Source organism: Daphnia magna, linkage group LG2 (assembly GCF_020631705.1).
Source record: "Daphnia magna isolate NIES linkage group LG2, ASM2063170v1.1, whole genome shotgun sequence".
Taxonomy (NCBI): domain Eukaryota; kingdom Metazoa; phylum Arthropoda; class Branchiopoda; order Diplostraca; family Daphniidae; genus Daphnia; species Daphnia magna.
Window position 1 is genome coordinate 6,677,276 of NC_059183.1, and position 17,496 is coordinate 6,694,771.

At 39.0% G+C, this 17,496-nt stretch overlaps 2 protein-coding genes and 1 pseudogene across 3 annotated transcripts; 1 reads left to right on the plus strand and 2 right to left on the minus strand.

Annotated features, from left to right (window-relative positions):
* Positions 1 to 6,403: 6,403 nt before the first annotated feature.
* LOC123469987 lies at positions 6,404 to 7,887 on the minus strand. 2 transcript variants are annotated; one of them, XR_006643330.1, is made up of 5 exons: positions 7,857 to 7,887; positions 7,655 to 7,705; positions 7,556 to 7,591; positions 6,657 to 7,464; positions 6,404 to 6,568 (listed from the first exon to the last, which is right to left on the minus strand). XR_006643330.1 is itself a non-coding variant. In XM_045169404.1 (5 exons), exons 2-5 carry the CDS (start codon positions 7,680 to 7,682, stop codon positions 6,905 to 6,907), a joined length of 567 nt encoding a protein of 188 aa, XP_045025339.1. In that variant the 5' UTR covers positions 7,683 to 7,705; positions 7,857 to 7,887; the 3' UTR covers positions 6,890 to 6,904. The 2 variants fall into 2 exon arrangements, 1 of the variants encoding a protein (XP_045025339.1); XM_045169404.1 differs by lacking the exon at positions 6,404 to 6,568 and having other exon boundaries at positions 6,890 to 7,212; positions 7,270 to 7,464.
* A 461-nt stretch (positions 7,888 to 8,348) lies between these two features.
* On the minus strand, positions 8,349 to 9,049 carry LOC123469860. The gene is made up of 2 exons (XM_045169204.1): positions 8,743 to 9,049; positions 8,349 to 8,680 (listed from the first exon to the last, which is right to left on the minus strand). Exons 1-2 carry the CDS (start codon positions 8,954 to 8,956, stop codon positions 8,349 to 8,351), a joined length of 546 nt encoding a protein of 181 aa, XP_045025139.1. The 5' UTR covers positions 8,957 to 9,049.
* A 3,481-nt stretch (positions 9,050 to 12,530) lies between these two features.
* LOC116927732 lies at positions 12,531 to 13,863 on the plus strand (annotated as a pseudogene).
* The last annotated feature ends 3,633 nt before the right edge of the window (positions 13,864 to 17,496 follow it).

The following is a 17,496-nucleotide window of genomic DNA, read 5'->3' on the forward strand; positions in this document are numbered from 1 at the left end:
TACGTGTCTTCATAATTATTTTTTGAAATATACCAAATATAAGACTATCAAAGGCTAACTAAGCTTTTTATGCGTACAAATACGTAATCTACTCCTTCCGGCCACTTGTTATGCTTAAACTTTAAACCATTTTTGGTAATTAATTTTTCCGTGGCAGGCTATGTGTCATTTTCTGATTTTTTCCTGTCAGAAAAATAGTTATACATGCGACAACTAGGGGCGCGGGTATGCGCCATTCTTTGTGAGATTTCGCGCATTTAAAGGCTACCTAAATTTGCATGATTTTCAAGTAGAAAAACAACGCGCCCCTAGGAACAGGCAGATGGATCGATTCGTGAGCTGGGGCTGTCATCCGGGCGCGTTAGCAGTAGACGCCTTCAGCATCGGATGGAAGGATATAGGCGCATACGCATTCCCACCATTTTGTCTGATTCAGAAATGTTTGACCAAGATATTGAGGGAGCAGGCGGAGCTGACGCTCATGACCCCGTATTGGCCGGCCCAGCCATGGTTCCCGTCGCTGCTGGAGCTGACGTGCGAGCCAGCGTTGATTCTTCCGAGGAGGGAGCTTTTGTTGGGCCCGACGGGCCAACAACATCCACTGGCGCAATCGATCCTACTAATCTCCTGGCGGTTGTCAGGAATCAAATGGAAAGCAGCGGCCTTTCGGACCAAGTGGTCAAACTTCTCCTGGGCGGAGTACGCAACTCCACATCAGCTGCTTACCAATCCGCTTGGAACGGTTGGCACAGTTGGTGTGTTCGACAGGGGGGAAACATAAATCCCCTAGTGGAACTCGTTCAATAGCCCCTTTAGTTAGAAGTGATGCGACTTCAGTGTCGCCGATTTCTTTCCCCTCGGCATTAAAGTGCATGTTGCTACCCGGTCGATTCTGGTACGGCATCTCTAAGAATGGGATTTTTGCCCCCAAGGACACGGCTTCCAACACCGATCCGTCGGACGTTAGCGACGGCCAAAAAGAGGAAAACCGGCGGACTCTGCCTCCAACCGTCGGAGGGGACATAGCAACCGGAGATAAAAGGGTTGAAACTAACCTCGATCCGCGATTGAATGAAGATCCGGGTCTGGAGCCGCGTCTGTTGAAGTTGCCATGGAGGGTGAAGCCGGATCCAGTTCTGCCATTTTTCGTCCCACGCGAGCTGCCGCTGGGTCTGCTGTGACGGCTAGAAGAGGACGTAGATAGCCGTCCCCCCGGCAGGCCCAGCGACTTCAATTTCTGGTCATCGGATGCGTCTCTGACCATGCTGCGGAGAAAGGTGCGACCGAAGAGCAGGCCGCAATCTCTTGCCTTGAACCGGCCTGGTTCTTACAATAAGGCCTCGAAACGGGGATCCGTCTGGTGTAGCACGTTCTCCCTTCTCTGCGTCGTTATGCTGTGAAATGCGTGGCCCCACAGCTGAAGCGCCGACTCTGCCGCGTTGATAAGGACTGGATGATTAGAGGCCGACGAACTGCCCCAAAGATACAGAATAGGCTTGGCGATGTCCAAAATCTTGAATTGAGAGGCCACTAGGGCCTTTTCCTTATCCTCCGCTTTGCTCGCCTATCCTCCTCTTACTTCCTTGAGCCTCCGTGCCATGGAGGGGTCCAGCACCGGGACTTTTAAATCAAAAGAGCTCTTCTCGAACGAGGGATGAAAGTTTTCCCTAAGCTGTTTGGCCTCCATCGGTTTCTGAGCAGAGGTCATCCAAGACCTGAGTTCTTTCGAACGGGCCTTGCCGAGACGGAAACTTTTCGGTAGAAGTGGTTCTCGATCGAGGGGTGGTGGGTTGGCATCGGTGATAATTAACTCATCATCATCTTGAATAGCTGCCGGAGGGGGGGGGGGTACCTTGAATACTGATTTGGTCCGTCGGTCTGGCTTGCTTGGTTGAACGGGTGCTCTTGCGGCTCGATGATCGGCTACGGTTACGATAGCGGCTGAGGCTGCGAGAGTCCCTGCGGTTGCGGTTGTAGCTGCGTGAGCGACTACGAGAGCGACTGATAGTCTCCCTTCGACCGCGGTTCCTGCCTCTACGGTCCCGGAAAGTGCAAAACCGGGTATCCCGAAAATTTTTTTTTTATTTAGATAGGGGTTAATATGGGGATTATAAAAATCGAGAAGCAGACCATTTATTTTGGGGCAAAAGGCCGGGCAGACGCAGGTGTGTAACACCAAAATTGCATGAAAATGCAAAATTAGGTATGATAAGAACTAAAAACACAATAAAATAAAGCAAAGAATTCTCTATCTAGTGGTACGGGAGCAGACCAAATTAATTGGTGCCAAGTACCGAGCAGACGCGGGTGTGTAAGCTGATTTTCACACCCAAACACTATTTTACGTAGGCGGCAACGCTGCTTTGCGACGCGCTCATTCAAAACTCATTGACATCAAATACTAAACAATTGAATGCGTTTTAACTTTTAAATTGGTTTTATTCTTTGTAAATTTATTCTGTGTTTAACAAATTGCGAATGAAATTAACATGGCAGTCCAACAAATCTAAAGACAGTTAACACTTGCACATAAAAAAAAACAATTCACTCTTTATCACTGTCATCGGAATCAGATTCGCTTTCGCTTTCATATTCGGGCTCATCGTCACTGGTTTCATCATTTTCATCAATCAACATATCACCAAGAGTAGGGGGGTTTCATCTCCCTGAAACCAGCAAATTTAATATTTCTCATCTACCAGGGACCATCCATTATTATTGGGCGCAAACGCGGTTGTATTTTTCACAGTGGCATTCTTCCAAATAGAGCAAATTGAATTTGCTCTTTTTATTTGTTGCAAAAGGACAGATTTGCATGGAGGCATCAAACTACCGTCTATTCCTTTTACCTTAGACATCGGCATTTTGTCTTTTGGCTTATAAACTTTCATAAATGAAACAAAACGGCATTCGTCTACACTTGTAACCCCCTTAGCCCCGTACATTTGGCAAACAAATTTTTCTATTTCATCTATAATACTGTCAGGTAACATTTCCACAGATCCAAGTTTCGCAAACGCATTTTGAGCGCTAGGGTTTTTTTCAAGGAGCGTAAAAGGCCGAACTTTTCCTTTAAAAGCAAAAGAAGGGGAATAGTCACACCCAGTGAAGGCATGAAATCCTGGCAGAGCTTTGCACAAAGAACTCCCTAATACTTTGCTGAGACCAGTAACATCAACAAATCGTAATGTGTTTTTACTAGCCAGACCAACTTCTATAAAAACATTAACTCCATTCTTAACTTTCTCAATGTTCCCAAGAGAAATGGCCAAGACATCAGTATCAGACGTGCGAATTGCAACGTTTCCTGGCCCCGTAATAGTTGAAAGATGTAAGATCATTTTAGTATCGGCCTCCTCCTGTGTACTTGATAATCTCTCGTCTATTTCTCTTAGGACTCTTCCTCCTGCAGCAGAAAAAACATAGCACAAGGAATCCATTGTTACGCGCACAGTTTTCTCCCCAATCACGTTGCTCAAACTGTCGTCATAGAAAAAATCAATGAAAAATTTGACTATCTGTTTTTTAAAACTATCGTTGCTTAGTGCTTTCAAGAAATCCGAAGGTCGTTTTTGATTAGGACCTGATGTTACCACAGTCGACTAATGTTTGGGCAGGCTCTGCTGAATCATTATGAAGTTCATCCAATTCTTTTTGTAAGTCGATAGCTTTTTGTTTGGCCACTTTGATTTGTTCCTGTTTAACTGACGTATAGTTTGAATAACACTTCACATGATACCCAGCAGTGTCGTTGCAGCATGTTGGGAGTTTTACTTGGGAAAATTTGGAATTGGAACGGAAACGATGAACAAATTCAGCCTCTTTGCATTTTGCCAAAGTCGATTCTTTAAACAAAATTATTTTCTCTCGTTCATCTACTTTGTCCACTACGTGCAAAACACAAACAGTTGTGTTAATCTCTTCATTTAAAACACACGAACTAGCCATTTCTTTAACACTTCAAAAATAGCACCAAGAAACATTTTTTGGTAAAAAAATTGATGAGACAATTGTCATAACAACTAGCAGATGACTCAACTGAGTTGCCAAATATAACAGTAACTCGCTCATCACTATATATGGAATTATGAACATAATTAAAATTGTGTTGTTTTAGTTTAGATTGTTGTTTTTTATAATGATTTATTGAATTTTTCAAATTTTTCGATGTCAGTTTTGAATGAGCGCGTCGCAAAGCAGCGTTGCCGCCTACGTAAAATAGTGTTTGGGTGTGAAAATCAGCTTACACACCCGCGTCTGCTCGGTACTTGGCACCAATTAATTTGGTCTGCTCCCGTACCACTAGATAGAGAATTCTTTGCTTTATTTTATTGTGTTTTTAGTTCTTATCATACCTAATTTTGCATTTTCATGCAATTTTGGTGTTACACACCTGCGTCTGCCCGGCCTTTTGCCCCAAAATAAATGGTCTGCTTCTCGATTTTTATAATCCCCATATTAACCCCTATCTAAATAAAAAAAAATTTTTCGGGATACCCGGTTTTGCACTTTCAATGCAATCACGCCGACTTCGGGAGCGTCTTTCGGCGTGATTGCACCATTTGCCAGGCGACAGACTTGGATATTCGGACTCACCGTGTCATAATTAATCAAAATCAGTGTTCCAATCGTAGGATACTCGATTTTGCACGACGACCCCGCTGTCTCTCGTACTATAGGAGAATTGTGGAATTTGATTCGTGGAATTCGTCTGTTGGCTGTCAAATAATTTGAAAAGCTTGTTTGTTTTGTGAGTTCTGTGTTTCGTTTTTGTTATAATTAAAAACATCTGAGTTATAGTTACTAATCTAATAATTCTTAGGTCTTAGGTGATAATCAAATCACTATGCCTTCGAAGTGCTGTGTCCCCAATTGCAGAACAGGATATAAATCCGAAGAAAAATCCAAAAAGGAAAGTATTCCATTTTTTCCGACTAGCAACAAAGAATTACTTGCTAAGTGGTCTAATGCAATTCCTCGCAAAGACTACGTTTTTGCTAAGTTTTCTAGGGTGTGCAGTAATCACTTTGATGAAAGTGATATAATTAAAGGCTACTCAATATTTGTGGAGGGAAAACGAAAACTAGTTTTTGTTGATTTATATTTATGTTTACCCTTCAAGCCGAAAAAAAGGTTGCAACTTAAGCCTGATGCAGTACCCTGCATTTTCAGAGGTAAGGATGTCTGTTTGCTGTTAGCTTTTCCTTTTCTAATATATTTTTTCTATAGATTGCCCTGCCTACTTGTCCAGTAATTTAAAAAAATGAATTGCCCAAAAGAAAGATTAGACACTACACCACGGCCTAATAAAAAGCCAAATTTGGGCCATTGTTCCACATCCCTCTCTACGAATACTGAAAATCAGTCAATTGAAACAGCAACAGATTTAATCTCAATTGATCCAGCTCGTTCAGTCGAGAATGAGGCAATTGAGATTGAACAAGCGTTGCTATTACCATCTCATCTACAACTACCACCATTCGTAGAACTGCTATTCAAGATAACACTTCAACAAATGGCTGCGAAACTGAACTGAAAAAAACGGGGTTTCCCCTGTTGTGGACATACCAGAAGATTGGTGAAAATTTATTTTCTTTCTTCCAATCGGAGATCCTCAATGGAACCATCAAGATTGTAAAAGGAATAACTATCAACCAAAATTGTCTTTCTTACAGCGTTAACGGCAAAAGTTATACACCACAATATTTTCCAAGCAGCGTAGCAACGGCTATCGAATTAGAATTGTGTGAAGATATCCTTCACACAATCTTAAAGATAGCGATACATCTATGGCAAATACATCTTAGATATCTTTCTACTATCTTTGTACTAGCTTTGTACTAGCTAAATGTCATGGGGTGGAGATATTGTCGCAGAGGGACAATAGCAGAAATGCTTATCTCTTCTTAGAGACGCTACAGCCAACGCTGTAGTTACGAATATTAAATCTTGTTGTGATGTCATCGGGCATTACTCTTTAATAAGTAGAAATTCCAGAATAGAATAAGAAAGTACATTAGAGTCGGGTGACCTTAGGAAAAGGGCGTATTTTCAAGGCTAGTATAAAACCCACTATTTTCTCTCTCACAATGCTCTCGCTCTCTTCTTCCACTAGACGTGTAGACGTTCGGTAAAGTGTAACCTTTTCATTTCTTATTCCGTGTATTCTCTTTTCTGTATCAAGTAAATACAAGTGTTTTAAAGTCCAGTGTGACAATATCTTGTTTATATATATCTTACGAATATCCTAAAAGTCACTTTCTAGATAACTGTATAGGGAACTTATCGCTCTAAAATAAATAGTAAATACACAAAAAAGAATACATTTTTTAAAGACAGTTTATTTTTTAAATCCAAATTACAATCAACGAAGAAACACCAGTTACAAACTGTGAGAGGAAGACATTCAAGTCTTATTATTAATTAGAATCGCTGCTGTTGTCTTCCACCGCAAGTTTCGCTTGTTCTGCCACAAAACGCCCTTTTGCATTATGAAGATACGATTTGGTTTCAGCGACGAACACTTCTTTTTCCAGATCTTTAAACTTTGAATTGGAGATGATTCCAACTAAATATAAAATATTTATAACTATTATTTATGTATAACTACTCTTTTTACTCTTTACTTATATCTCTTCTCTATATAAAATGGTTACCTCTTACTAATTCCGTTATACGACAAGAGTGGATTCCTTTTTTTCCCATTCCACCGTTTACTCTCTTATCACATCTCCCAAGCCAATTTACATCCTTAGAGAGTGAATCTTCAAATACTGTTCTCCACGCTCTTTGTACATAGTCACCTTCTAAATTTTTGGAATTCTTTTTTCCTAAAAGACGGATTTTTCGGACTATCTATTCATGAATGAAAGAGGAGTTTAACATACTAAATGAAATATATAAATTATTGAAAACTTACTAGCTTCTTCAGATTTTCATCTTTCTTCAGCATTTTTTCGAATGCTTCCAATTCTTCTAAGTTTTTTAATGGAAGAGAAGCAATGCCTTCATCTATTTCCTCAATGCATTCGTCATCTGGATTAATTTTTTTATCGATCATAGACAACTTTTCATTAATCTTGGCAAGGTCAGAGAAGTATTTCTTTTTGTCGTGATTGACTTTCTTTGGAATGGGAAGAGACAATGGAGAATCCGTAGCATAATAAGACGAAGAATCTCGGGATGTAGAAGGGCCGGAACTACTTTCAGCATCTAAAAAAATATGGTTAAGGATTATACGTTTAAAATGAAAATATTCTGATTAGTTACGAAGCTGCAGATGATGTGATTCTTTTGGCCTATAGCTTGTTATTGCTCCAATATTTTGCTGGCTCGGAAATTCAGGGACAGTTGATGGTGTTTGATAAGAAGAATTCATTAAATGTGAATTATAGTTCCAGTACGGCTGCTGCATTCCCCAGTTGTAATGACCACCATTGTAATTAAATTGCGGATGCATATTTTCTGATATGTTCACAATAAACCAAATAAAGAAAAATATGTAAACCAGTGTTGAAAAAGAGGTTGATGAAAGAAAGGTATTTTTTATGATTACCGAACTGGTGGGTTCCATATGAGTCGTCGGAATTACCTATTTAATGCGCAAGAATATTTTGAAAAAAAAGGTTTAGGATTAAACTAGAATTAACATTACCAGACTGAATCGACTGTTGAATTTGCATATCCACAGGAGACGACGAATCTTCTGTAATTATAGAATAAGGAGAGTAAGGTAATCATAGAAGGAGTGCACTGCACATTTAATCCGAAAAGTAACGGCGAACAAAAACACGGTATAATAGACAAGACAACAGTAACTGAACCAAAAATTAAGAAGTAAATAATATCATTATTACCAGGTTGAAACTATTGTTGACTTGGCATATGAACAAGAGACGATGTATCTTCTATAATTATAGAATAAGTTAGGTAATTACCGCAAGAGTGACCGGCACATTTGTCCGAAAAGAAACGTGAACAAAAAATAAACGATATACTAGACGAGACCACAGTAACTGTACCAAAATAACGAAATAAGCAGCATAATTACCAGGCGCCTTCAATGAAAGAACTTCGGCATTGGAACGCACTATTAACGCTTCCAGACTTGACATATCGCTATGAGGTAACGAAAATTTTGCAACTTAATGAAAAATTGCATTGCATGAATGTTATGCAACAATGTATTAAATATTATAATTATGAGACGAATTTTACGAAAGGACCACAGCATTAGAAGACAAACGTTTATCAGAACTGGAGGAACCTCTCTTACTAGTAGAAGCAGCAGCAATGACTAAACGAAATGACAATAAGACTTGGTTTATAGGTTTGTTAAAAGTTCAAAATCAATTTCCCTTTTTAGTTGACGTTGAAGCATTGCTGGATTGTTTAGAAACCAACAAGGCTCTAGGAGGTATTGGAAGCAAAGTAGAAGTGGTCATTCCTTTGGCAGAGTTTGTATGGGAGGCTTTCTTAATCGTCTTTCCTTTGCTGGGTGCTGATTTTTTAGGTGGGCTGAGAGACTCTTCCTCGCTGTCTATTTCTGTTGTTGATTGTCCAGGTATATTTAGTTTCTTCCTTTTAGGGACTCGTTTTCCTCTGCCTGAATTGTCTTGATTAAGAATGGGCAGGCTAGTTTCAACACGGGTAAGACTTGTTCTTGCTTCTTGATACGTGTCTTTAAAAAGGAAGCAAAATTGTTACATTAAACATACAAAATGAAGTAGTAACGCAAATTACCAAAAATTCCAATTATTTGGAAATCCTCGTATCTCTGCCATGTTTCCTCATCAGGTGGAACGCCATACTTCAAAATTTGGATTTTATGTGCAGCTGAATAACTATCATTCGGTAAATAGAGAATGTCTTCCTGTATCCAATTTTCTGCCACTACGTAAAGCCAGTTACCTATTAAAGATAATATTTTGGGAACTTCAACAATTAGATGAGACATATCGTACAGTTATGTCGAGAAGAAAAGTTTTAAGCACGCGTACAAGTCAAACACGTTTTAAAAAATGGCCATCTTGTCTTGCTGTTTGCTGAGTTCCCCTTGCTGGGTGTTGTTATTTATAGTTTAATTATTTTTATAAAGAATTTTATTATTTATAATTATTTAATGGAATAATAAGGAAATTATAATATTTTTTTCCTAATTTTACAATTATAACATGAAATGACTATTTAAAAGAAACATTTGTAAATCTTTGCTCGATCCATAAATCGATTAAAAATATCTAAGCGCGTCTGCTATTCGAACCACGCTACTCTGTCATTCTGTGTTCAAGCAAAGTTAGCCAGAAAGCAAGTTCCAAAGGATTTCGTTTGTGTTAATTAAATTAATGAAATATCTTTCATATAACTTTTTACCGCTCAATGTGTTTAAAAGGTATAGCTAACAAACAACTAAAATTATTCTCTTCTCATCACAAGTTAGTTTTATTGATGTTTTGTAACATTTGTGTTAGAATGTTAATTGTTCAGAGATGTCATGCTTCATTCTTTACAAAGTAGTAGATTTGTAAACTATTATGTCCTTAAATTGGCACCTTTTCTTGTAATTTTGTTGTTTCCCATAAACCTAATAAATTGGTCGCGCCTATTGCACCGTTGAGTCCACGGCGCTCTAGTGTCAAATAGTGCTATTGCACCGTGGAGTCCACGGCGCTCTAGTGTCAAATAGTGCTATTGCGCCGTGGATCCACGCGTCTCTACTCTCTGTGTCAAAACATGCTATTACCCCGTTGAATCCGGGGAGGCCCTTCATCCATAGGGCTGTATGACAACTGAACATCTAAATGTCCCAATGATGGTTACATTTTGTAGTAATAAAAAAGCACGAGTAATTTAACAGTCGAGATAGTTTTATTGAAATACAAATGTCCAGGGAGTGGAGCAAGGAATGGGAGCGGTCTATGTTCATGATTTGGAAAACAAATATAATAAAAAACAATGAACGGAAAAAAGGTCCATTGCGCGACGGTTACTCATTTTGCCCCTTTGACGGCGGCTTCCATCCAAGAAGTGAGGAAGTCGGATGACTCTCTTATGCTTGTTTGCGGTTACGCTGTTACCGTGTCTCCAGAGGATTGGAAAGGAAGATCTGTCGCATGCCCTATTGAAGTGAGGAGAACCAATGAAATGAGGAGCAAAAAATGGAAAAAAAAACAAAAAAACTGGCAAGATCTTCAGTAGAGTTTTCTTTCTTGCCCAAGAATGTCGATCCTTGATTCTCTTACCGAAGCCACGACTTTTGATAGCCATGCTGATATCGTTATATTTATCGAGCGGCTTTTTCAGGAAGGAATTGTGTATTTGCGGCGCGGGGATACGAAGTCGGTTAAATCTTACAACAACGATCCTAGGAATAAAGTGATAATAGACGAAGAAGTAGAGTTTAAAAGCGTGCAGTACATATGTCCTCATTTTGGAACACACAACTCTCGTGCCAAAAAGGGCCGAAGACTCAATCAACATGTGATGCCCAATTATTGTCCTGTGCAAATTCGATTTTCGTACAATCCGGATGAGTCAGTGAAGAAGTTTAAGATCACAAAGCTGGAGCTCTTTCACCATACTCACCCTGTTTCTGAGGCACACCTGCACACATACGCCAGAAAGAAGTAAGTTAAATGTGATCGCATATTCACTTCTTAAACTAACCCAACACGTTCATGCAGGCACATGACTACAGAGGCTTTCGATTTCGCAAAAAGTGCGCTGGTCGCTGGTGGTCAACCGACCAAAGTTCGAAAACTGCTGCTCGATAAATTTGGATCACATCTTATTAGCAAAGACATCATCAACCTTAAGCAGACATTGACTGGTAAAACTATTGTTTAAAAAATTTTATTTGATGGATCAATTAACTTAGTTGTCGAATCTTACAGGGAAGTCGGATGACGACTGGAAAGATGTCGTAGAGATTCTTTCAAATCTGAAAAATGACGAGAATAACGTCATTAAAGTTCTTCATGATTCCGACGAAGAAGTGGCAGCTATATTTGTCCAGCTAGGCAAGCAGCGCAGACTATACAACAAATATGGAGCAGTGCTGGAGTTAGATGGAACTTACAACACTAACAAAAGTGGGTTTGCGCTGTACCATCTAATGATCGAAGACAACAACGGCGTTAGTCAGCCGGTGGCCATGTTCTTTAGCCGGGATGAGACTACTGAGGCGATTACGGAATGCCTGAAAATATTTTCAGATGTAAGTTTTGTTACAATAAAATAAAAAATAATACTAAATCTTTCATTACCACAGAACAACGAAGTGGCCATCACTAAAGTAACATTTACTGACAAAGATTGCGCAGAGATCGCCGCCCTGGGAAAAACATTCACGAAAGCTGTCCATCTTCTTTGCCAGTTCCATGCGTTAAAGGCCGTGGACTTCCATCTTACAAGAACGAAGAACGGAGAAATTGAAAGAGAAAAGCACCATGAGATACGCCAAAATTTCCGTGCTGCAATGTACGCAGAAACTCCGGATGCATACGATAAAGCTAAAGCGTACCTAATTGGACCGGGTAAAGAGATAGTTTACTTTCACATATTTGTTTACACGTTAAAAATATTTTTCTTACTTACTTGATGAAGGATTGGGAAGCCTTGGTGAATATTTTGCCGATAATTGGTTTAATATCGAGGATAAGTGGACCAATTTGGGACGAAGAAATTTACCAACCTTTGGAAATAACACGACGAATCGTATTGAACGGTAAAAATATCAGTTACTTGCATCAATAAGGTTAAAATAATATTATTTAAAAATTCCTAGATTTCATCATACCATCAAGGACGTGCTGCAGAAGACAAAGAGATTATCTGAAGTTATCCAGACCCTGGTTAACGTGACTTTACTTCGTTTAAGTGACAGGGAGCTGAAACAAAAGATACGTGAGGTTCGATTTTCAACACAGTCGAAGCCTGAACTCATCCGAAAATTCGCTGAATCCATTTCTCCTTTCGAGTGGAATCTGTTGGAAAACGAAATCAAGATAATGAGGAAAAACTATCATTTCATCCTAGACAATGTAAGTCAGATTACATTTAATTAATCATGAAGGTACTATAAAATGAAACACGTTTTACTTCTCTAGGATTATTTGACGTACACCATAACGTCAAGGAATACTAATTACAAGTTGAAAAAGACTTGTCCAGTTGCAGCTGTCACTTTTATTCAGCATTTGGACTCCCGTGTCGCCACATCATATATTTCCATTTCAAGGACAATCTCGAAATTCCGTCCGGATCTTATGCAGAACACTGGAGGAATGAGTGCTTGGAGGTAACTATAGAAGTCAATGAACCAAATATTGTTTATATTAATAATAACGTTCTGATGGTATTAGAATGAGGCAGTAGTTTCCGCCAATGTGTCGTCACCTACCGGAATCCACAAGAAGAAAAAAGCCAGATTACCACGAACTGAGAGGGACCAGTACAACCTCGCTACCAATCTCTTCCGCAAATTGGCCGAAACAATTAGTTCCATGACCATACCCGATTTTCAGGAGAAGATGAGACTGTTTCACGACATACATGCCCTGATCAAGGCCGATAAACCAATCCAGTTGGTCCAGTCCAGTCAAGAGGATACAAAGGAAGAAGGTAGTGCTGATCTTCATGATGAACCTCCCACTACTGATGCGAGTACTGATTTATCTGAAACAAATGCAAAGGTAACACTTTATTGTTAAATGTGATTTATTTACATGATTTTGTATTAAAATACTTGTAGATCTCGTCTTGGGCAGCCCTTCACCTGCCGGTTGCGCCAAGAAAACGGGGCAGGCCAAAGGAAAACAAGGGCTACTTCAACTCCTACCACAAGCAGGCCAAAAAAAAGAGGCTGGAAAGCAACGACTTGGACAATCGATTGGAAGAAGAAGCTTCAATCCTTAACGAGGAAGCCGAGGCCATTGCAAGAGAGCAAGACACATGCAATATGGGTGTTCTCATCCCTTCTTCACCCGCTGATAATCCGCCTGCCGACGAAAGTTGCGAAGTAGTATCTTCCGCTTCTGGTTCACCCAACAATGATTTGTCTGACGACGAAATGTGCATAGTGGATGCAGCTACAATTGATGATCTGTCTGTCGAGGTAACAAATTTAAATAGGAAAGTTTTTAAAATTCATGTTACTAATTTTCTCGTTACCTATTGATAGCTTCTACCAGCTGATAGTACTGGCAAAACACGTAGAAACCGTATCAAAGAGCCACATCTCTTCTTGGATAAAGCCCAGGTAATAACAAAGAACAACTACCTAAATACGGGCAACATCAACATGGCCCAAGTAATCCTGAAAAAACTTCATCCAACGATCGGAGGGTTGTATTGCTCCACAATGGGAGCGACACTAGAGTTTCCTCCCGCGCAGGGCGACCGATGGCTGCAGATAATCCACAACGGGTCAAACCATTGGGTGTGTGTCGCAAAAGGTTTTACACAACCTAACCATGTCCTGGTGTACGACAGTATGCCGAGCAAGCCATGGAAAAATGACCACATCCTGAGCTGCATGTCGAGTCTCCTTTGCACGCCTGATGAGAAAATGACATACATTATTAAATCTTGTCAGCGCCAAAGTAACGGATTTGATTGCGGAGTCTTCTCCATTGCTTTTGCCACCAGTTTGGTAAATGGAGAAGACCCCGCAACCAGACTTTACGACCCAAAGAAGTTACGTGCACACCTGATAGACTGTATGGCTTCGGGAACACTAACGCCGTTCCCATCAGATCCAATCCGGCCCAAGAGGTCGAAGGAGATTGTAGAAGAAGAACAAGTATTTTGCACTTGTCGCCGAACAGGGTGGGAGGGAAAGGGGTTGGTTCTCATCGGATGTGACACAGAGGATTGTGAAGGATGGTACCACACAACATGCATCAAGGATTGCCCCAAAAATTTTGATGATCATTGGTTTTGTGATAACTGTAAAAAAGAAAAAATCGATTAATACATTTCTATACCCAATTAGAAACCTAGTCGTGCACTTACACTGAAGCATGGTTCACTGTGGATGGAATGCTTTTTATTTATGGAACATTTTCGTTATCCTGTCATCCTGTGTAGTATGTGGAACCTTCATGAAGCCATGGCCTCCACCACGAGACCTCAATCAAACAATCATTTTTCTATTTAAAATTGTAATTAAATCTTTACATAGAATCATTTTTCAGAGAATAAAACGTTTATCAGAAATGAAAATTTCAACTCACCATAACGACTCGGGACTACACTAGCGCTAACTGGTATCCACGGCGCAATAGCACTATTTGACAGTAGAGCGCCGTGGATCCACGGCGCAATAGCCCTTTTTGACACTAGAGCGCCGTGGACTCCACGGTGCAATAGATTTTACCTAATAAATTTCTTCTTCATATTCAGTTGGTTGCTGAAAGACCTTGCATTCAACGGAAGCTACCAAATTGGTTTGACTAGTCCAGCAGTCCATTTCAACTGGTACGCTGTTTAACAATCAAGGTATTACAGCCCCTATGCTATAGATTGTATGTGCAATAACATTTCATTTATCTATAACGTTTTCATCTCCTTAGGTGTTGTCTGGTTTATAATTAGCCTTACTCATCATTCGTATTTTACTTTGGCTGTTTATAGTGTTAGGTATTACAACCCGTTGCCAATTTTTGTACTTAGGGGAGACTGGATTAAGCCGGGACGATTTTCGTTTTCCCCCTATATCTCCCAAACTAATCATTAAATTAATTTATTATTTTGTTTTTATGTATTCCATACGGTAATGTACCCCCCACATTTTTTATATAATTTAATAATAAACCATTTTCCCATATAAGACCTTTAAAGTTTTCTTAGATTTGTGGGAGGAGCCTATTTTGAGGGGTAAGTGAGGACACTAGGGTGGGTGGTGAGGGACGTCCTCCGTTTTCGCCTTAAAATTCATTAAAAAAATTTGTAAAAATTGAAATAGCGTCCCACTGCATAGACTGTATAAGTTAATAAATGTTTCAATTTGATTATTGTATCAATAAAAATTTTTTCTTATATGATAAAAAACCCTTATTATAAGATAGGTGGGGGTTGGGCTTATTGTAATCGATTAATATGCTGAATAATCGATTGCTTGTAATCATTGTAAGGAACAGTAATGGCGTCATGAGCTCGGTGATGATTGATGGGCTTGAAGGCCAAACCCGCCCACTAATGTCCCATTTTAGTCAAAAACAGCTGTCCCGATTTCCCGATAAAGAGTATTTTTTTAAAACGTAAATATTATCTACAGTTATTGATCGAAAATTATTATTTTTGTTTTTAACAATAAAGAAATGATTAAGCTTCATTTCCATATTAAATTTACATGCCATTTGCGATTATTTTTTTCTAGAAACATTAAATGGCGGAGACAAAATTAACTAAAAAAAACCGTTTTTTTAGTTTTGTTAATAACTGATACAGTTATTGACAAAACTCAACCAAATTTCATGCCAAAGTAGATTGTATGTATCTAAATAACATACTAAAAAAATTTTTAATTTTATTAAAATCTACTATTTTTCCCACTATTGTCCCTCTTGACCCGGTGTCCCGGCATACTCCAGTCTCCCCTACAAGGGTAGGGGTATCTATTGTGGATATCTAGATAACTTAAAACACTATTTCGCTCTATTATTATCTAGCTTTTATGCTACTATTTCATTCTACAGTGCTAAAAAAATCCAAATCATCAATAGTGAAGAGCTGTGGTTATTGTAAGAAGTTGAAGGCTTATGTTGCCAAATGGATGTGGAAAGAGAAAAACCAAAGTCGTGGGAAAATTGCGCGTTGTAGGATGACCATCAAAAACTCAAAAAGAACACTCTCACACAAATTATCGAAATTGAATGTAAGTGTAAATTGAAATACTTCAATTCATTTTTAATGGAAACCTGAATTCTATTCTTATTTAGAGACTGAGATTATGACTTTACAGAAATCAACAAAAGTAACATCAAATAAGGTCTTCGAGGAATACTTGTCTAAATTCAGATAAAAGGTATTAACGTTACACCACTAAACTTAATTTCCGAAATACCAGTGAATTTTCTTTTACAACGTCAATTTTTGCTTGCTACTTTATTATTTTGCTATCAGAAGAATTTCCTATTGAATTTCTTGTCCTTTTTCCTTTGCTGTAATCATCTAATCACAATCAGAGTTGGGAGTAGCTCACTGATTTGAGAGCGCGCTCAGAGCTTTCCGCTCAGTGCTGAAAAGTGAGCGTAGCTCAGCTCTCGCTCGCAAAAAAAAAAAATGAGCGCGCTCTCGCTCGCGCTCGCGCTCTTCGCTCACGTACAAAAAATGCCATATGAAATCTATATATTTCCGTCTTCATTTTGGCATTACAACTGCATTACAACTTACTTAGAAGATGAATCCTACGGGTTCTTACTGGAATTCCCGGTTTTTTTCAAAAAAAATAATTGCTGATGCTGAATTGCTGAGCCCAGTATAGACCAGTTTCGGATGCTGCGTTGCAAAATTAAAAAAAATCCAGGGGGGTTTCGATTGCAGGGGGAGATAGGAAAAAAGGGGGTTTTTGATTTATTTACCCTAGTAATACTTTTCCAATTCAGGAAATGTTCTAGAATACTACACTTTAAGACATTCTGCGTCTTCTCCAGTCTTTATAAATAATTAATCATCCCTAGTTTATCCATTATCCCCATATCCACATTTGAATCACCCATGTTTACATATTTTCATGACACTAGAAACGCAAAAAATACTAAACAGCATCCCTAGCCTTTAACTTGAATTAATTTTCATGGATGGAGCGCCGCTCCCCCCAACTCTGATCACAATCATTGTCATTATCATTTGACACATTCATTTTTTCCCATATTGAGCTTGACTGATTAAAGATTAATTTCATCTTTTACGTTAGCATTCCTTATACGTTTTGGATCTACTGAACTTTAACTCGGGTTCCATTTCCATTTTTTTCCTAATTCTTTTATACGAGTCAATTTTGTATGTCATATAATTAAACAAATAAAAAACAATTCCTCCTACTGAAACACTATTTATGTCTTCACATTAAGCACATATTTTTATTTTTATTTTTTGGAGCAGCTAGTTATTCAAGCAATTATAAATAATTCTGCATGCATTTCAAAGAAAGGGATACGCTACCAGGCTAATTGGTTATTTGAATGCGTAATTATGCGAATTAAAAACCTAAAAGCTTATGACCATTTACGTCAAGGGTTGCTTCCACTTCCGCATCCCGATACCCTGAGAAGGTTGATCAGGGGTATTTCGGGAACATTTTGCCTAAACAAATTTTCGATAGAGTCGATCAGGAAAAACTTGCATGGAAAGTTATGGTGTTTTAGAAGAGGATCCCTTGTATGGGATGAAATGACGGCCAAGAGGACAATAAAGTTCAGCAGACAGAAGATCAAGTTTGACGGATTTCCAGATTTCGGGGAGGATGTGCAAGTAGCTTCAGATAAGGCCAGA